Genomic DNA, 21,722 nt, shown 5'->3' with positions numbered 1-21,722 from the left:
ACACAGGATGTATAGTTTCAATGCTAACAAGAGCTTAAGCCAGTTGAGAATTTGAATATTTCTAATCCCTGAAAATTTCGAGCTACGCCACTGAATTTTGCCATACAAGTAGACCAGTTTTGTCATTTAAGAAATTAATTGTCACTTTAATTTATTCTCAAAGACGTACGCGTACTCAGGTGTGCATAAGGTCAAAAAGTAAGATTCTGATTTTAACTTTTTGAAACTGCTGAGGCGCGAATTACGCCAATGAATTTGTCATAGAAGCAGATAATACTGTTGCTAGTTAACACAAAAGTTAACACTATTATCTATGACCAAGCAGTGGCGTGCACGGGCGTGAAATATAAATACTTGTTAGATATATTTGTTCCACTGTTAGTAACCTCTCCAAAAAGACAATAGATATCTTCCTTTCTGACTCAATGCTCAATTGAGGCTCACCTGCTCAAAGAAATTCTAGTAATACTCCCCGATAATATTTTTTACCATAGAAAAACTTGTTTATGAATTTTTTAAGACATTCTTCAAATTCAACCGAAACGCTAACTTGAACTGATAAATGTACACTTTTTTGCTACTATTTCGAAGGTGTTTACATCGGATCAATGCGGCCTTGGAGGTAGCTGAGCCGACAATAAGATTATTAACCCTAATGAATCAAATCCTCCACGGATCGAGTAATTGTGTGTGTGGGAAAGCGGAAGTTGGGCGTCTTTTGCTCGGCGAAGCACGACTAAGGTGATTTCGATTGTGAGGTATTTGAAGGCCCAAACTTGCTACTTATCATGTTTCCGTGAAGAAAACTGCTAACCTGCACTAATCTCAATAGAAATAAAAATTTCAAAATAGGTTTCAGTTTACTCTGTATGAACTTTAACTGCTAGATTTTCGTTTACCTTCGAGTCAAAGGGGCCGTATCGAAAGCTCGGGATTTTACTGTAGTGGTTTTGACATTAAAGCCGCCCCCGATAAAAGTGTGTAATCAAGTGCGAAGCCAAATATGCTTGGGAGAGCGAAAATATTTACCTACAGTTATTTAGAGAGTTTATCAAACATACCTTTCTTTGGCATCCCCTTCCGGTCTCTTGATGGTACCCGCATGGCTCAGGACGTAAATCCTGGAGGTATCTTTGTACCACTTGACGCTGTGGAGGTTCCCACACAACCCTGGGTTCACTGGGCACGGTAGTCTTGCGGTGGTGCCCACATGGGCGAACATGTCTTTGGTCTTGGTACCGGCCCCAGCTGAAATAAACATCCTCTTTAAACTATTTATATAGAAGTAATGTTAGAAGTCTAGTTTCTAGTTCGAGCATATTTCGTAAAACTTGTTAAAGATTTATCAATGGTCCGACTCCGTTGCTTTAACTTTCGAACGAGATCCGTTTCCCCCGTAGTTTCCATTCGGGATTCTGAATATAAATTGAACTTGTTCTTGGCTAAAAGTCCGACGTTTTATGGAAATCCACCCAGAAAACAGGAATAAGGGGGATGAAAGTTCGGGCTCGTATTCAATAAGCTTAATTCCCAGGAGCTTACCATGCTTTCTCAAATAATATCCCTGGCAACCCGCAAACAGAACAAACACAATATAAATCCTAAAGGCCATTTTATGCACACATCATATTATAATGCAAGTATAAGGGCGCGAAAACCACCCTTCTCTTCGAGAGTACGTTGAAACGTCACAAGACACCGACCGCGACTAAAAGAAGGGGACCCGAAGGCCTCACACTTGAAGCCACCTGTTGCAGACAAGGCCGGAAGTTCGAAGTGCACACTTTTCGGACTGGTGCGCCGGTACCTGAACTAATTTATGGTCTGGTGCTCCCGTTAAGGGGAGAGAACACCATGGGTTCAAGACATGAGTGTGTTTATCCATTGGTATATGCTATTATCTCAGCATGTTTAACACAGTAAAACCAACACTGGAGTCGGTATGACATGACGGCATTTCGACCTATATTGCGGTCTTCAAGGCTTGACGAAGGAACTTGAAGAAAACCGAAATATAGGTCGATTCTCCACTAGAGAATTTCCAGGGCGTTTCAACCTCTTGAATTAGAACGCCGCACGAAGGTTAGTAAATTATTGAAAACCATTGATGAAGAGGTATGAGTTCATGTTCGCTTTTGGATGGACAGTATAAAGATCGATCCGATTTACACCAACGACCTTTCCTAGAGTATCTCAAAGTTCAAACTAATAAGTTCGGAAAATGATCAAAACTTTCTAACGCAATCTTAGTGAAACTGACCTTCAACCTTCTTCGCCTCGCCGAGCAGTTTGCTGCTCCGAAATTCTCCCACATCTGAAGACATACAATATTTTCATTTGATACAATTCATTTGACCAGCAGTAGTCGAGTACCCAATTATCTCAGTTTCAGGGATCCTCAGCTTCCATATTCTGCTTACCATACTTTATTAACTCTTTCCCCTTTGTCGGGTCGTTTAATGCATATCACCCTGTAGAAATACCAAGATATTTGACCCGTCTCGAAAGTTACGGATGGCTGACTGCGTTCCCACCCTATTGTGCTTTGTCTTGCTTGCGTGCATGCGAACTTGAGCTATTGTTCTTCGGCTTGAAAAATGTGACGCGAATGTTGCCTCTACAACTATTTACTGCACGATATTAAACAATTAAGAAGTGTCTGCAAAAATGTGGCCTTAATTCCGCTGCAACACAGGAAAGTTTTTATGTCTAAGTAATTGGACGAGCCTGTTTCGGGTGAAGCAAGATGCCAGGAGAGCTGCAGCGTAGAGAAGTTAAGTAACGACATTGAGGAGAAAAAGGTCTAAAAAATTACAGGCAATACTGTTAATGTAAGATTTTGGAGTCCAATTTCTATAAAGCGAAAAATATTAATGTGTGGTAGTTGATGCTCGTCCGCTCATTAAGTGCCCGCCTAATATACAATTTGGCCCAATAGTATTACTGAATAGCTCCGAACTACGGTGAAAACACTCTAGTTGTCCCGGAACATGCAAATTCACCCTGCGTCATAAAAATTATTAATTATTTGCATCAATTATGGATTATACGCATTGCACATATCGCCGATATTACCAATTTAAATGCCGGGCAAATTAAATATTCCACAGATCAATTTGTAAAATGAATAAAATATGGCATTATAATGGAATAATGGATGTATTGATTGGGCAGAAAAAAATCGTAGTTTGTTTGAATCGGACTAGCAGGTCCGTTTCCGTTGATAAAGTTAGGCATTAATCAGATATGACGTGTCTCGTTATATATGAAATACTAAACCGACGAAATAAATCTCGGTAGAGTATCGATTTCAGTGTCGAGTGTCGGGAAGCTTCATGTAACGTCATATATACGGCTTTGCGACATTCGTGTTTTATAGGGCGAAAGGGATTTAACCCGCTCTGATAAAGTCGGTTTTTTTCAAGGAAAATATGTCTTTCCTATGGAGTTCCAAAAAGCCAATTCCTAAGTCCAAGTCTATTAAAAACATTACAAAAATTCTTCTACGGCTTATTTTATAGGCCCTAAAAGCAAATCTTTGTAAGCCGACAAATCGGATGACGTGCAAAATTGATCAGGTTTTTGTCATCTGATATTTTGATCCTCGAGTCTGTTATTAGAGATGCTCTAAACCGTTGATTCCTCCCTTTTCCGCTTATGCTTAATTCAGGCTGCTTCCGGTTTCAATTAAGATCTAAAGAGCTTTTTCCCACTCTCTGTCATTTGATGAATAAATTATTTCGCGAGGGGTAAATATAGCAATATTCTGAAATGGAAATATCTCTTTCGAGGAAATGAATTATCTATAAGACGCTTCAAATAAATAGTATTGTATTTTTTGTGCTTTGTTTGGGATGCTAGCACACACATATATTATGAATCTATCGTAAAGCACAATTCCTATATCGGTTGCGAGCGTCTATGAAGAAAACTGTTATTGCTGTTTATCGAATACCAAAACCCTATTTTCTTTCACTGAACGCCCTGTACATCATATGAGACATTTTTAGGAATACCTGCGGATCTTTCTTAGTTTATAAGAAATATAAGGATGGGCATGAGCACGATTTTAATTCATATTTAGTTGCACCCCTTCTTGTGATCAAATGCGCATTATTCTTCAATATTAATTAACCCGGATTTAAAGTTTTTAGGTAAATTTTTATTCCTATCTCTGAGGTTTGAAAGCTTATGTCATCCCTTAATTTTAACTGAAACTTTCTTTAAGCTCCAGTACATTTCAGCAAATTTCTCGGTTCTTCTGGGACAAATTTAGAAACATCGAACACATCGCTAGTAGATTTGTCTAATGAGTTCGTAGACCTGGAGTATACTAAAGGGGTTTTAAAAAAAAGTTTCTTTGTTTTGTAATCCACAATAACATTGATTTTATTGCGTTTGTTTGATTTATCATTCGCAAGTTTGTGACTTCTCGTCAAAAAGTTTCCTTCATAAAAGAACACCCCAGTTCGTTCCAGGCCTGAAATATTAGTTTTCTTTCCCCGGCAGTCGAAAAATTTTAATGTTAAATCTTCTGTTCTCGCAGCAACTCGTCGTCTCTCTCGAAAACTTATAAAAGTCCCACGGCGAAGCCCTTTTTTTATTTAACTTCTTTGTGCATGCGCCACAAATAAAAACTTTTTATTACCGATGGAGATGGAGGGAAAAGGGAGCTACTTTTTAATATTAGATTCGCCACTCCAGTATTTTCGAGAGCGTCTCCTCACAAAATCGTTTTCAATTCCTCTCCACCGGTTTTGTATTAAAATAAGATCCGCGATAGTTTATGAAAAATTTAATAAAGTGACGCCTGGGAAAACTCACCATTATCCTTTTTGTTGTGGGAGAAATCCAGGATAATTAAAGTGCCTTTATAAGTATTATTAAATTTAGAAGTCAAAAATACCTATTTGTCAGAAATGTATCTCTTTCCTTCAAAATGAATGCGACTCCTAAATCACACACATTTAAATGGAGAGGGAGTTCATCCGCCCTAAAATATCTCTTAAAATATTGCCCTCCATTTATCTTGCAATCAAGGATGGGGATTATTGTCTAGTGGAGAATAAAAGGAGACGAGGGTTTTAAAACTTATATTCCTGGGAATCGTATACTCGGATATTATTTTTAATAAATAACCCAAGATAATGGCTTAAAGCTAGGTGGTTTTAAAATTCTTACAACTTTAACGGGTATTTTTATTTAAAGATATTTGCCAGAGGAAAATGCGGTGCAGACTGTACGTTCCCGCTGATCGGGTAGTTCCGCAGTTCCACGGAAGTCACTTAGTCAATCCCGAGCTCTGATTAGACGGGCCTGTACCAACTGGCATAGAAGTCAATATTGTCCGCAAAACTAATTGTAAGGCATTTCTCATTATGATTATCGCATCTGGTTCTTATGTACAAAGTTGCGAAATTAATTTTAATCTAAATTATAGAGCCAAAGCCCGAGTTAGTAAACAGTTGGGCGAATTTATAGCCCAAGGTAAACAAGCAAGTTATACCCGAAGCAATTATTTTATTACGACAATTGCAGCCCGAATAAAGCAACATAGAACCGGGGTAGAAAATTATGAATTATCGTCTCTCTTTAGTTTATGAACTTATAAGGTTTTTGAATAAAATTTCTGTATATACAATAAAGAAAAATAAATAAAACTTAATGTAAATTTCCCCACTTAGCAGTTACTCTGGGAGCCGGTTAAAATTTATCGCTCCAAATACTCTCCTGCAGGTTTTCCTATTATTTCGAGTACCAATTCCATTAAAACTTTTTAAAAGCGTTCATATTTTTTCTAATAAAACCTCCAGACCGAAAAAACACGGCTTAAGTTAAGCTCATTATGCACTTTTCGGCCGTTCGCTGGGGAAACTTTTTGTTTTCAAATTTACGGATGTGTTTATAGGCTTTTAAGCGAGAGGGAACCTTTAGAACACAATCGGAAAAAAGGGGGTAATTCATTAATTTTACATAAGTTTACTATCGGTTTACGATCAGTTTCCGACGTGAAAGCTCGGTAATTATCTACTTTTTTATGAGGGAAATTAATGCAAAAATAACGTATTCTTAGTCATGTCTAGCGACTGCCAATAAAATAGTATCAACATATTAAAGCGTGTTCGATTCACGCATTACATGATTCAATCAAATCAGTACGGTTCACTTTAAGCGAATGCACTGAATCGATATAACCGAACTCTTTGTATTTGTCAATCAAACTGCAGTTGAACTTTGTTTCGGTTTATAACCAACAATAGATTTACATTGTGTTTGTATTTATTGCCGATTCGGTGTGAGCAATACAATAATTTACTCAAATTTTATTAATTTAATGGAAAGCGAAGAAGAAATCACCGGAAAACCAGTCAAATGAATCACTTTAAAATTATGCAAACTGATGTTATTGATCTATTAGATTTGCAGGATCCATTCAAAGCGCTGTAGCATTAAAACGGGGGTGGGGGTAAAGTTCCTCGGGCATCATTTCTGTGTTTCATCAATATGCCTCTAATTCGTAAAAATTTTTTGTTCTTCAAAATTTTCGTCCTTGTAGCAAGTTTCGGTTAAATAGGAAGTCTGAAATTTCAATTAAAACGAGGGCATTCATCAGGGATTCAGAAACTGAAGTTCTCAGACCATGTTTAACAAATTGTTCTAAACACTCCAATCAACTAAACACTCATCCAGCTATAACAACTATAATATTTCAGCCCTCGCAGTTCACTTTAGGTATTTCTCTCGCAGCTTCTGTATCTCGAAAACTGCAGAGGATCTTTTAGAGCCCGTCAGAACTGGCCTTATTAAGCTAATGCTACGTGGCCACACAGGATCATTATGCTCTAAATACTCCAATTAAGGAAATAGTCACTCCAGTAACGTTTCAGCTTTAGCTGTTTATTATAAGTGTTCTTTTGTCATCATCAACACCTCCAAAACTTGAAATTTTATAGAGCTCGTCAGACATAGCTTCATTAAGCACGCAGCTTTGGTTCAACATATCCTTAACACACCAATTAACGGAACACTCACTCAAGTAATGCATCGGTTCTAGTTGTTCATTGTAGCAGGTGTTCTTCTGGCGCCGTCACTATCTCAAAAACTACAGGAGATGTTGTAATGCTCGTTAGATACGCCTTTATCAAACCTACATGGACGGAACTTCTCGAGGTACGTTGCAACAATTACTGCTGGAAATTGTTTCCCAATAGCCCTATGCCAGTAAGTTATAAGACACATATATATTGATTTATCGGGAGTTGGGCTTATGTTAGGGAACAAAAACGCTATCAACTATTCCCATAAATTACGTTTTGGAACTATAAAGGCCTGCCTGAATTTAAGTACTTGCCTCTAAAGTTAGAGTGCAGTACGCGTATAAGGAAGACGAAGGTTCATTATCGCTTTTGCTTGCCTTTCGGTCTATAAATGCAGTTTTGTGTTTGAGGACAATGATTTAGGTTGTGGTAAAGTCGCTCTTTAATGAAGCCTGAGAGAAGGTTCACACGCTGACGATAATCACAAGGCACCTGCAATGAAATCATAACAAGTGGGGGTTTTCTGCTTCTTTGATTGTTATTGGCCGTGTGAAAATCCTTTAGTTCTCACAGAATGTAAATAACTTCCTTCGAATTTTTTACCTTTGTAGATGGCTGTTTTAGCGTATTTTAGAGCTTCAAAAAGCTCGTTCAAATTTTCCATTATCTGAGCGATAACTGATACAGATAGGAATGAAAAATGCACTCGCCCGAGCGTTCTCGAAATCAAATACGAACAGTAGGAGTAATGCATCTCGCCTATCGTATAGTTATCGTAAACGAGGAAACATAAATTCTGTGACCGCGATCATTTCGCATTTATCTACGCCCTTTTTGCGATCTCCCATTACGTTTTCATGCATCTCCCAGGCGTAGCTCGCTAAAGGGCGCCCATCTATCAGTCTGCTAACTTTAACGGGTTAAAAAAGACTTCTCCGATGACGTCTAACTGTAAAACTTTAGAGGTGAAATTGAAAAAGGGGGAAAATCGCACTTTTGTATTCCGCAGGGCTTTAAAATTTCGCATATAAGCCCGCAATAATTGGCGCGTGAAGTACAACATACAATCAAATATTCAGGGTAGGCGACGAATCGAGCATACACAACTATACTCGTTAAAATCGCGGATTTTTAAAAGCCCATTTGTTAGGCGTATGCAAAATTCATGCCTCGATAATGCAAATTGCTTGGGCTCTGTTCAAGCCAACAAGAAACGACTACGCGTATTGAAAACTGAGCGTTGTAAGCAAGCCTTTCTCATATCTGTTCAAAATCGACGGGAATTCTGCTCGTTCCATACTATTTATAGTGAAAATCATAATGCGAGTTTGGATCATTGAGAGCCATCCACCATCGTAAGGAAGAAATATTCACTCTGGATATTTATGGATTTAATTAAACGTGAAAGTACCTCTTTAGGCATTTGCCGCACACGACGAGAACTTGACGAGATGTTCGATTCGTTGCAACAATTCCTCTGTTTTTGCCGAACTCCATCTCCGAATCCGGCACAATCATTAAAGTGATATAGAAATCGGACGTTAAACAGGTAAATCGAATTTAACAGATTTCTCGACATGGTAAACAAGTGAAATAATGAATAGCCGCGGGCTGTTATTCGGAGTGAAAAACGTATAGGTACCCGCATATGAGACCCGTATTTCCATTAGGGCTCACAAAAACCTGGTTGGATATCAATCAGAGCAAAGAATCAGAAGCAACAAAAAATGCTAATAATTGAAAGGTCGCTATCGACGTACGTTTAAACGGATCTGTTTTTCGACAATCAAAAGAGCAAACATGCCGCATCTGCGCCGTTTTAGCTGAAAATTTAAATTAAATTTTTTTTATTTTATATTCGACTTTTCGTGGCCAAGCGTCCGTCCAAAACAGGGGCCATAAATATCGCAGTGAGCAGCCATAAAACTCTTCGGGAAATTTTCTAAAAACATTTGCAAACATATCCAAACACAAAGCAGAGCAAAATAAAGGGGATATAAATCTTATATCGCCAACAGGCAGTTTATAATATCTCCGGGTGGTGGCAGCCCGATAATCTATTACGGGGGCTCCGGTTTTCTATGGCACAGCTTCTGCTAAATTGAAGCGCACCATCAGAAAATCTGCAATGATAAATCTAATTCCCGTTTTGGTGTAAAATTTAATTTGGAAATGGGCCAAAACGAATGAAGTCGGCTTTGCCAAGGGACATCACCCATTCGTCATACGTAACCCAATTTCGCTACTTTACTACTATTAGATATATATTCGTTCCCGAAATAATGCCATCACACTGGCTGACGCCCTAAAACAATGGCCCTTTCGAGGGTGATAATGAAACTCCGCTACAATGAAACTTAAATCATTGCCTTTACCCAGTTTCTTCTGACAAAGCCTCTCCGAGAAAGTAAGCCACAATAGTTTTTGATCTAGAGCGAAAGAAACAAAGAACTTAAATAACGAGCGGCATATTTCATGAGGGCTTTTGTGCTCCGGCCAAATAAACATCCAGACAATAGGGCATTGAGCCCGCATTAATAACGAAACTGACTTATAAACGTCGTTCATGAGAAATTAAACTGTTTGAGAATTTAAGTAACATCTGGAAATACCTCCTTCTGGATCTAAAATTCAAGCCACGCCCCTATTGGAATACTGATATACTATTTAGATCTCACCCTTCTAGCCTACGTTGGCTGATGTCAAGATTACAGATGAAGTTTATGCATCAGTTGTTGATTAAGTCATGCCCATTCCGTAATAACCCGGTAGTGGGAGTGTCTCAGGCATCTTCAAGTGAAAATCGAGGTCGGCTGCAATTTTGACTAAAATAAGTCACGCGTTTGAGACGAAAATATTATCGTTCTGCTAAATTCAACATCAAATCGGTTTAGAATAAGAATCGACTGAATTCGAAGATATGAAATTTTTAAAAGCATTTTTCAAACCACTCCCTTATGGACTTTAAGTGTTTTCTCAGGCTCCGTCTTTCTAGAATTGCGTTTCTTAACGACATCCTTCTAATCGTGGCTTATCTGTCAGTTCTCTACTGAACCGCCCCTATTAGTTAAAAACCTACCAATCACCTTAAGTGAGGGGCGTGACGTATTCTAGTTTAAGTGATAAGCTCCGCTCATTCAAGTAAAATAAATAATGAAATAAGGGGAAATGCTTAATGTGCCGTTAACTCTGAGGTCAAGGTAGCTGTATTTAAAACCATGCTTTATTTCGAGGTTTCAATGGAAATTAAATTTTAACTAAAGCTTTTATCCGATAATTTGATACTTAAAATTCCTAATTGTTGGCGCAAAATTAAATACTATTAAAGGCATAAAGTTTCATACAAAAGACCCAGTTATAGAGTGGCAGATCACGTAGGTGGGTATAAAAATAAGGGTCAAATTTATTTAATAGAAATATAAACCGGGGGTTTTCTCTGTCTGAACGTGCTCACGTAGGGACTATTATTTTCGATGGTTTTCATCAGAAGGACTTAGGAAAATGGAACGGAGCAGTCCTGTAAAATTATACAGACAATTTTTAGGATTACCTTGCAAAGTGGGAACATATTTCTTTTGAATTTTCGTCGGTGATGGGCTAATTTTTATCTATACACAATGAAAACGATCAAATATTAACTGCGAACTCCCAGAATGTTGGAATCCCTTATGGCATATTGTACACAGTGAAACTCTGATGTCGAACGTCTATAACTCGAACTAATTCGTTGCCTCTTTAATGTACTCTCAATGTTATTTCTTATCTAAAACTCGACTTCCATAATTCGAATTTTAACGTATAACATTGAAAAGGGCAGCGAAAGCGTTCGGCTTTCCAGGGAATCCCTCTTCAGAAATATTAACGGCGCGTGAATATGACCCATATTCGATGAGTTAATAACAGCCAATTTTCAATATTTTCATTTTACTTTTGCAATTTGCAATAGCTTCCCTCACGAAAACTAAAGAGCCTTGCAATTGAACGAAAGCTCGAAATTCTTAAAACCGTAGATAGTGGAAAGGAAAAAAAGTTAATTGCAGAAAAATGTAAAATTCCGACGAGTACCTTATCGTCCATTATAAAAAATAGAAACTTTGTAGTGGAATTTGGTGAAAGTGTAAATTTTGGTAAATTCAAATATAATAAGATAAGAAAAACTGTGAATACGGCTGTTGCCAAATGGTTTGTGCCTGCCAGACAACAAAATTACCAGTTTCTGGGTTAATACTTAAAGAAAAAGCCCTTCAATACGCAAGAAGCTTAGGCTATGAAGATTTTAAAGCAAGAAGTGCATGGCTTGATTTATTTAAAAAATGTATGTAGCATACATAATTACTAATTTACATTACAAACATATGTAAGCATTTTCGAATGTTTTTTTTTATTTGAATCAAGATGTGGGATAGTCCGGAAGAAAGTCTGTGGCGAGAGTGCAGCCGTTAGCGAAGATAATGTTGAAACTTGGAAGTCAACCATTTTGCCGCAACTTTTATCGCGTTCCACTGCAAAAATATTTTCAACGCTGATGAAATCGGACTTTTTCTCAAATGCTTACCGGAAAAAACACTGGTCATGAAAAACGATAAATGCTATGGTGGGAAATTCAGTAAGGAAAGAGTAACTTGTTTACTAGTAGTAAACATGGACGGCAGTTAAAAATTAAAAATTGTGTTAATTGGAAAAACCGCAAAACCAAGATGTTTCAAAGGAGTTACCAGTGGATTATTACAATAACAAAAAATCTGGATGACTGGAGATATCTTTGAAAAATGACTTTTGAAAATAGACGACTTTATAAAAGAAAAAATAAAGCTCTATTTCTAGTAGATAACTGTCCCGCTCACCTCCGAATTGAAGACAAAATTAAAGCAATTGAACTGCAGTTTTTCCCTCCAAATATGACATTAAAAGTGCAACCTCTGGATCAGGACATTATAAAAAGCTTTAAGGATCATTATAAACAACGAATCCTAATCAAATTGTTGGATTCATATGATCGATTCAACCAGATACAGCCTAAAATTGATCTGCTAGAATGCGTAAACGTTCCACAGTCGGTGTGGACGAACGATGTTACGCAGAAAACTATCCAGAATTACTTGTTAAAAAAGTAGGAGGATTCCCAAATGACAAAGATAATGAGGAGGACGATTTTCCATTGTCATAATTGCGTCGCAAACTAATTGCTAACGCAGATTTTATGTAGGACCTTTCTGAAAATAATACTGAAAGCCTATTCAACAACTGGATTAATATACGCAATGCAGATAATGTTTCGTTACAACATTTTTTAAATGTTGATGAAGATAGCATAAGAAATGAATTTCCCACTGATAAAGACATTATTGATAGTGTTAATGAAGTGTCTGCTTTTCTTCAACCGAAGAACGAGCATCTCTATCTGAAGTAGATGATGCCGTCGAAAAAGTTGAAATGATCAAGCTGTCTCGTTGGGAAGTTCGAAGTGCAACTGAAATATTTAAAAAAATTTTAACTATGAGTGAATGAACTGATTCCATTTATTTTTCTTTAAATAACATTGAACATTTTTTTGAAAGTACTAGTGTGTGTATATGTACATATATCATATATATTGTTAATTAAAACATCAAAACTGTTTTCAATTGATTAAATCTAGAGATTTTTTCAATTATTTGTTCCATTAAGCGATTAAAATTTTATTTAGTTTCCGCAACGCTATATCCATTATAAGTTAGGTAAGTAAAAATTCCATAACGACAATTCGTTATAAAACTTTCATTAAGATTTTATCGAATTATCCTGTCCCCAAGAGGGCTGCCTTATTAAAATTGTAAAGATAGAGGGATATTTTATAGGAGAATTTGCGCACGCACCTGAAGAGCTAAACTTCATCAAATCGAGCCCTAACTTCCTCGAAACCGACCTGTCGACTCTTCATTTTATCACGCAAACTTCCCTGACACCTAACGGGTGACAAATGAATATTGAATACATTATGTCAGCGGATCATTTGTCACGCTTCATATAAATTGTCGGACCCATTTTTTTTAATCCCCTGCAGAGGCAAAATCCATATTTTCGCCCTCCTTAATTTTTAGAAATATTGTGAAATACTCGAACCAAATAAGGAGCTTAAAATAGCAGTGTGAAAACGAAAAACTGAGAGGGAATGTTCCTTCTGCAGACTAAATTGAGGTAAAACAAATTGTCCTATGGCACGCCCTAAATGTTGTGATTAGGGTGTGACTTCATGAGTTGCCCCGCCCAAAATTCGCAACTTATTCCTTAGGTTATCGAGTGGTGTCAGATTTACTTGATTATCTCAGCTCTGCATAGAGCTAGAACGTTCTAAAGAATTGTAAGTTTTGTAATTTTTTTCTGATTTTTAGAGCCCTAAACTTCACACTGTGGATGCATAAACGGTTGTCGTTTGATAAAAACCAAAATTGTGCCACTTAAAAACATTTCTTGGGATATCGAATTGAACAAACTTTTCTTAATTAACTCATTTATATTTACCGCTAAAATTTCCTAGAAAAAGTTCATGAGTTCGTTATTTTTTTGTTGCTTTTCCAAAAGGACTTCTACATTTTAAAAGCTTTTTAGAACTTCACTGAACAGCACCAAAAGTTCCCATTCGATATAAAATTTACACCCCATTGTTTGCAAATTGCTCTGATGCTAAACTGGAGGGTATTAATCTGAAACTAATGGCACGATTCGTCCTCCGATACATTTCAAGGAAATTGAACTCCGTATTCTAAATCAGCCCGCCGAGCTGTAATGGACCATAGTGAATGTGCTTCGCCAAATACCTTTTTTTGTCGAACAAGTTATAGCTCTATTTAGAGGGATGTATTATTTTGTTGGATGGAGCAATTTAAGAGAGGTCTCACATTCTTATGGGCTCATTTTTTCCTAAAACACCACGAGTGTTCTTAAACGCGAAAAGAGTAATTTGTATTTCGGGATATTTTCAAGCTTTTGCTAGGTAAAAGCATTGTTTAACCGAGAAAAAAACAAGTCTTACATTATTTTTTAAACAATTTTGGTCACGTATTATCAATTTAGAACAGCCACTGTTTGCTCGAAACTGGAAAGAACTTGTCGCTTTGAATATTTTAAGGATGCACGATTACACGCACTGCTGAAAATTAATCATGGAGAGGGATAAATGGAGAACTTTCGCCTTGAATATTAAAGCGCAAATCCTTTTCTATCATTAAATAATAAGAACTCTCTCCGTAGATGCTCAATATGAACAGCAAAAATATTTTTGTAAAATGTTTACGCCAGAGCTCTTTTTTTTTAACAACGGAATCAAATCTACTAAAAATTTCTCTATTGAGAATCAACTTGAGCATAAACCAACTTCAGCTTACACACAAGTAGTTTCCGTGGAAAGTTTTCCCGATTTTAATGGGGCGTTTGCTCGCCAGAAATCAATTATACACCCAACGTAAAGTTAAGAATGAAGTTTCGATAAGTTTTAATTAGAACTGGAACTACAATTAATTACATTGTTGTTCCTGACTTCGCGGGCAGATGGGCCCGGATCATGCAGCAATAGAATTGTTCCGTTAGCTCTAAATGAATTCTAAAATGGGGAACCACGTTTTGCACTATGCAATTTTACCTTATGGGTGTCGAGTTTTTTTACATTATTTACAACACAACAGTTCGGAGAACTCAGGGACAGGTGAGTTAATGTTTGAGCCAACGAATGGTAATATTTAAATAACGACTATGCGGATCTCTTTCGGAACAATCACATCCACTGTGTTTATGCAGTTACCCCAAGGTGGCTTTGTGAGTCCTAGAGTTTGCAGGTAATGCTAAACAAAACTCCATACAGCCCTCGTGAAAACTATTGCAACACGTTTATAACTTTCATAAATCCGATATTTAAAAAAAATCTCAAAAACGTATAATTTTATTTTAAAAAAGGCTTTTAATGCATTATTTTCCATGTTCCTTTTAGCCTCTATCCAGCTACCCCTAGTAAGTTTTTATTTTCAAATGGAAAGGCACCCATTGTAGCATATCAAACGATAGGTAATTTAATAAGGGATACAACGGTATACTCAGAACTAAAAATTGGATCTACAGTTCCCTTTAAAAAAAATAGAACAAAGTCCATATCCTAAAAAGGTTTAATCTTTGCTCGCTAGGTAAACAATCCATTTTTACTTCACTTCAAAAGAGGGTGAAAAAATAGCAATAAAACGTAGAAATTCTAAGTCGTCTTCGATGTAAACAATTTTTTAGATACAAAATATTTTGGTTTTCATAGAATTCATTAGTATGTAGTTGAATTCAGTTGTTAGGCATCTACTACAATTAGAATATCAAAAAAATGAATCGTTTATCTGAGAAGTGAAGATTTGAAATTTTAACCTTTTCGGGGTATGGAGATCATAAAAGAATTTACGAAGAGATGTATCTCATATTTAATGAGAAATATCCAGACCGACCTATTGGAGGGAGTGTAGTTTGTCGGATTAATAAAAAAATTTAACAAATTGGAAGTGTGAAAGCTGCTCCGCAATGTGGAAGACTTTGAACAGCAACTGGTGGCGATAAAGCATCACACATTCTTTTATCTATCGATGAAAATTCCATATTGTCTATCAGTAAACTTGCCGATGAATTTGATGTATCTGCAAAATCAGTAAGCAATCTTTTAAAACGAGAAAAATTTCATCCATACAAAATTTCCATTACCGGAGAGTTGAGACCTGAAGACTTTGATCGCAAGATGGAAACTTGTGAATTGATACAAGAAAAAGGTATTTAAAATAATTGATTATTTTCTAGAATTTTATTTTCGGATGAAACAACATTTTGCTTAAATTCATTTATTCATGGACATAATTGTCAATACCGGTCTACAAACAATTCTCATTGGATGCAAACTCTGCATACAGGACATCCGCAAAAACTCAAAATATAGATGGGCATAATCGGCCACCAGTTCATCGGTCCATTTTTCATAGAGGGGAGCTTAAACAACACATCATAATAAAACGAAATAGTTCCATCAATCACCGCAATTTTTCCTGGAGAAAATGGGGAACAAGTAGTCAATAATATTTGGTTCCAACAAGATGACGCACTACCACATTATGCTATGGCTATGAGAGAATATCTTGATGAGATTTTTCCTAGGAGATGGACTGGTTTAAGGAGCATAATAGAATTTCCCAGTCATCTTATCTCGACACGGGATAGATTTTTCAAAAATCGCTGGAACACATCGATTTTACTATCGAGGAGGAACAATTTTTATATCAAATTCACTGCGCCTCTTTCAACACTGTATCCCGCAGAGTCACCCTCTCAAATATCTTATATGGTAAAGGGGGTTAAGTGATACATCATTTTAAAGGGCTTTTGATTTACATACATTTTGGTACCTCATTTGTTACTGTTGTGAAAATGCCTTGCCTTGAGCCATTGAAAAAAAAGGAAAAAATCTGCCTGTTGAAATACTTCTGGAATTACATGTAGGAGACTACAAGAAAAACACACGCCAATTACACCAAATTACGCCAAAGGGGAAGTCCAAATTATTAAAATAGGCTAATACGCCGACAGGGAAATCCCTATTATTGAAATAAGATACGGTATTTCCCCATTGCTAGGCAGTGGACTGGATGACCTACTTAGAAAATTTTGCTAAATTTCGAATTGAAAGGAGCCGAAACTCTCTCACCTTTTGAGGCTCAATAGTATCTAGCTATCTTACAAATTTCAACTTAATCCGTTAACAGAATGCAATCTAATTTGAAAAAAAACGTATTTCGGATTTCATGCAACCCATCTGTAAAAACCCTGCTTTTCGAGCGAACAACAAGTTTTAGTCGCCATTCAGACCTATTTTCCAGAGGGGTTGAGAAAATTTTCCGAGAACACCCACTCGTGAGAAATTAATTTTCAAGTTAATTTTGTCATAAGGTGACATTATAGTTTTCAAAGGCGATGAAAGGGACACCCACCTTTTATCTAAATTCGTCAGCTAAAGGAAAAATATTCGCTGAAGGTTACTGCCAGCGGTTCTAGTAATTAAGTGAATATTAATGTAATCTCCTACACATGCCAAAACGTATAAAGCGTAACCCGAAGTGGAAGTTGTGAGGAATCTATCGGTGTGTCCACAATCCCTACTCTAATATTAAAAAGTAAGTAAAGTGAGGGATATGGTTTCCTATTGAGTGCTTCCAAGGCTCACCCGAACCCCAAGCTGTAGAAGATCGAAAGACCTTCCAGTCTAGTTCTGGATGTGTTAGTGCTACATCCGGAGCAAAGAAAGAGACAAGTGGGGCTTTTTTTTAATTTAAGTTAGGTAGTATTAAGCAATTGTATCTTTTCTCTTTTGTTTATGTTTTGTAAGTGATTTTAAATTGTTATAGAGGAAAACAATTTTGAAATTTCCTAGGTTAATCTGTAAAGTTGCCATCAAGGAACTTTCAGGAAACCTAGGTGGTACTCCTCGGTGATAATTTTTAAAGAAGAATATTTTTATTTATCAAATAAATTAGCTAAATTGCTCATCCAGACTTTGTTTATTCTTGAATAAAAATGGATAATGAGGAGTCGCCCAATATTAAACAGGTTTTTTGCCGAAATATGAGAATTTGGGAATGAAAGTGATGGGTACCCAAATGATGTGGATGGGCAGGTAGATGCCATTGTTAAGTCACAAACGGGAGTGTCCGGGACAGCCTCATTACATTCGACTATGGCGTTATCAAGTTGGACGTATGTGATCATTCTGAATTCATGTTTTCTATTAGGGTTTTGAGAGCATTGAAATTAAGATTTTTTTTTAATTCAAACACGTCTTATGATTAGGAAATTGCTGTAATAAATCAAGTAAGTTAACAAACTGTTATGTTTGTTTACTAAACACAACAGCTCGTGTTTCGTAAACAAAGGGATATCCTGAACAAACCCGAATTAACCTGACCTGACCTTACTATGCTTTGTTCTACTATGTTTTGGAAAAAATAAAAATTTCTTCCAGGGAATAAAGGATACCAGGCACTGGTCGTTCGTGATATTTCCCGAGTAACAGATGGCGCCACACTATACCCACGCTCCTAGCCACAGTACAATTTTTACGGTAAACTAGGCCAGCATTTAATTCTCCTTTAATTGACAGTCTTAATTCTTCAATTTTTCATCTTGCCAAAATAGTTCTCAGATTTTTCACCTTAATATAAAAGAATAGAATTTCTTGGGCTTATTCTTCAAAGAGCTGTAGCGCGTGATATCTCTGGATTATAACAAAATCAAAAGTATATCGTAATCTCTATGATTGAAAGTAACTGTGAATTAGAGCTCAATACAGTGAAAGCTTATTAATGAAACACAATAGGATCCCGAAGAATACAATGCAACAAGTTTCTCCTTTTCCGTTTCCGGGATAACGGATAAAAGAGCTAGGGGTGGGCCGCGAAAGTGGATGGAAATGACGTGCCCCTGTGGAAATGTCGCCGCACCTTCAATTCCCGAACTACATTCTATTCTATTCGAATTTTCAGATTGGACCTATAGAAATTCTTACTCCCCATGGAGTTTGTTTGGGATTAGCGTTGTTGCCTCCATCACCCGCTCTGGATAATTCGGCGAATTATAGACGGGAACGTTGCACGTTTGGGACCGATTCATTTATGTTGCTTGTTGAGTTAAAGAATCAAATATTTAGACTGAGATTACTGGTAAACAGCTAGACAGTAAACCTGGAAATTTCCTCTTAGACAGATATTCCAACTAATTTAAATTTAATCTGACACACAAATTATAAATGTGATGTAAATGTAACGTGGAATTTATCACGAACATGACGTTCTTTGTACCGCTTAAATTCTAATATTTCTGAATAGAACTCTGCTTGCCTTGGGAAGTAAATAGCTGGGACGAAATGCTTTATTTGCGAAAGTTGCGTTCTGTGTCTGCCGTGTTGTTTGTCGAGAGCTAATTAAATGGTATTTAAAGTTAAACATCATTTTCTGTTCTAGACTTTCCATCTACGCTGGAATTCGATGGAAGTTTCCCCCTTGGCAGGGAAATTCGAAAACTGCAGGCCTTCATCCACGTACAAAATAAAGCATAAGGAGGTAATATGTTTTTGAACCTAAAAATGTTTTCTGGATCAATATTAGAAAATCGTATTTATACGGATTTATATAGAGAAACCCTCACCGTGTTTTTACAATATTTATTTCCATGAAAGGGGGCGATTTCCTTCTCGAGAGCTCGCTTAGTTTAAAAGTAAACATCGCATATAAAAAATGTATAATATACAGTGTGTGGCGTTTTATCTGGAATATCGAAATATCTCGAATACTAATCACCCCATAAAGGAATGTTCAGTATCACACTTTAATCACTTTGAGGGGAAAGTGTATTGGTGCTAAAGTTGATTCACCTCCCCTCCCCCCTGGGTGAGGTGGGGTTAACTTTTAAATCTCAAATGGCAACCGCCATTTTTTTACAGATTCGGATAATACGGTTAAAAGTAAGAAAAATTTGTCCCAAACATTGCTTTCGCTTCATGCTAGAAAACACTGTAATTAACGAAATTCAATTATTATAATTAAATGGCAACCTCCATTTTTTTTTAAATCTATGGCAATAAAATATGATAAATAAACAATAACGTAAACCAATACAACATCTACTTTTAAACATTCTGTTGTTAATACTGCTTCACGATGAAGTATTTGATCGCAGAAGGGAATATCGAAAAGGCTTTGGTGTATGGAGAAGCTGGTAGGCATTTAGATAATGCTGTCAATCTCTATGCTCAGCGTTTTCCTGAAAGAACACGATCCGGAACTTCTTTCTCTCATGTGATTAAAAAATTTATTAATGAAGGAGCTGTAAATCACAAGGAAAGTAGTTGCAGCTACTGTGTGTGGAGAAAACAAGCAGCAAATTGCAGTCCTAGGTACTGTTGCTTTTTATACCCAAATAAGCACAAGAGAAATATTAGGATTATCAGGAATTTCTCATACGAGTGTGAGCAAAATGCTGAAGATTCATAAATTTCATCCTTATCACCAACCAACCACCATTTCACCTCTTTACACCAAGAACTTCATGAGGAAGATTTTCAAAATCGTTTAGACTTTTGTGAGTGGGCATATGGACAGATAGAACAAAATCTAAACATTTTTCCGTTATTCTCTAGCAAGTCATCCTTGACAAAGCATGGTACAATCAATAGGCATAACATGCATTACTGAAGTGTTGAAAATTCTCATTGGCTTCGACAAGTTGAGCACCAGCGTCAACGTATGGTGTGGAATCATTGGCAGTAAACATATCGGTCCCCACATGACTGAAAGCAGCTTGAATGGAAAAATGTACCGGAATATGAACTGCCCATATTACTCCAGGACTTAAACTTAGAAATGCATTATAACATATGGTTTCAACATGACAGTGGTGCGACTCATTCTGCGGTGACACGGGAAGTTCTTAATTGTAATTTTATCGGTCGATAGATAGGCAGATCAGGTCCGGTGAATTGGCCTGCTAGATCTCCAGATCTTACTTCGCCGGATTTCTTTTTGTGGGGCTATTTCAAAAATCAGACAATATCATCCTTATAAAGAAATATTAACGACACCTAAAGATATAATTCTGCAAATTATAAATGCTTGTACCAATATTTGTGAAGACATATTTGAAAGATGTGAAGAGTCCTTTAAAACACGGGTAAATAAGTGCATTGAAGTTCGGGGATACCATTTTGAACATTTAATTTAAAAAAAAGCTACACAAAAATTCACGTTTTCATTAATTCTAAAGCAGATATCGAACCTTTCGGTAAATCATAAGTGAAAGAGAAATTGAATTTTTTAAATTATAGTATTTCCTAGCATAAATCTAAAAAATATTTCAGATAATTTTTTTTTTATTTTTAGCTGTATTGTCGGAATCTGTAAAAAAATTGGAGTTGCCACTTAAAATTAAAAAGTTAACCCCCACCCTAACCACACGGGGGGCGGAGGGGAATCAACTTTAGCACCCATAAATTTCCCCCTCAGAGTGGTTACAATTTGATACTGAACGTTTCTTTATAGGATGCTTAGTATTCAAGATATTTCGATATTCCAGGTTAAATGTTACACCCTGTATATTTCATTTTCATTCGTACCAAATATTTTTAGATGTATTACGTAATATTTCAAACGATTATGTTCATAACAGTAAGAAAATTTGCACTTCCTCAACATTAACATTTCCCCTCCTCACTCTAATTCCCTTTAAAACCCCAACCGTCTATTTACTCCCTCTTCTCAATCCGTATTGACGTTAGGCGAGTTTGTTAGCAATCTGGGGGTTAAATCCCCCCCTTTGTTGAGTTGTTATTAGCCCTAACTAGAAGTTATTTAAAGTGCGGATTGCGTTCGATGCGAACTCTTGACTTTTGTTTTATTAGCCACCCCTTCGTGTTTATTTAAGGGTTGTCTCAAGAGGCTGAGATGCAGCCGAGAAATGTAAATTTCATTTCGTACATAAGGAGATTTAGTCGGCAATATGGTTAGCGTAAAGGGCAAAACATACCGAAGGGACGAAACGGACGTATAAAACATCCATTCGAGCTTAATAATGAAGTCCTCAGGCAGTAAATCTACGGCCTAACTTTGGCCATTGTGGGGTTGGTTAAGATTGTAAGGACAAAATGAG

At 36.7% G+C, this 21,722-nt stretch overlaps 1 protein-coding gene across 7 annotated transcripts in view; it reads right to left on the bottom strand.

The window, feature by feature from the left end:
* nrm (neuromusculin) overlaps positions 1-21,722 on the bottom strand; it is a 175,293-nt gene that overhangs the window by 122,949 nt on the left and 30,622 nt on the right. For 6 of the 7 annotated variants that reach the window (XR_010752727.1, XR_010752728.1, XR_010752724.1 and 3 more), the window contains exon 2: positions 1,062-1,248. Coding sequence is in view for 2 of the 7 variants with exons in the window: in XM_066401809.1 (XP_066257906.1) it covers positions 1,062-1,248 (187 nt within the window). In the remaining 5 variants the exon portion in view is untranslated. Of the gene's footprint in view, positions 1-1,061; positions 1,249-1,542; positions 1,694-21,722 lie in introns of those variants that run through there. The other variant, XR_010752725.1, reaches the window with a different exon arrangement.

This window comes from Euwallacea similis, chromosome 2, assembly GCF_039881205.1.
Source record: "Euwallacea similis isolate ESF13 chromosome 2, ESF131.1, whole genome shotgun sequence".
In the NCBI taxonomy this organism is placed as follows: Eukaryota; Metazoa; Arthropoda; class Insecta; order Coleoptera; family Curculionidae; genus Euwallacea; species Euwallacea similis.
Note: the sequence above shows the minus strand (reverse complement) of the source record. Positions and strands in the feature narration are given on the sequence as shown.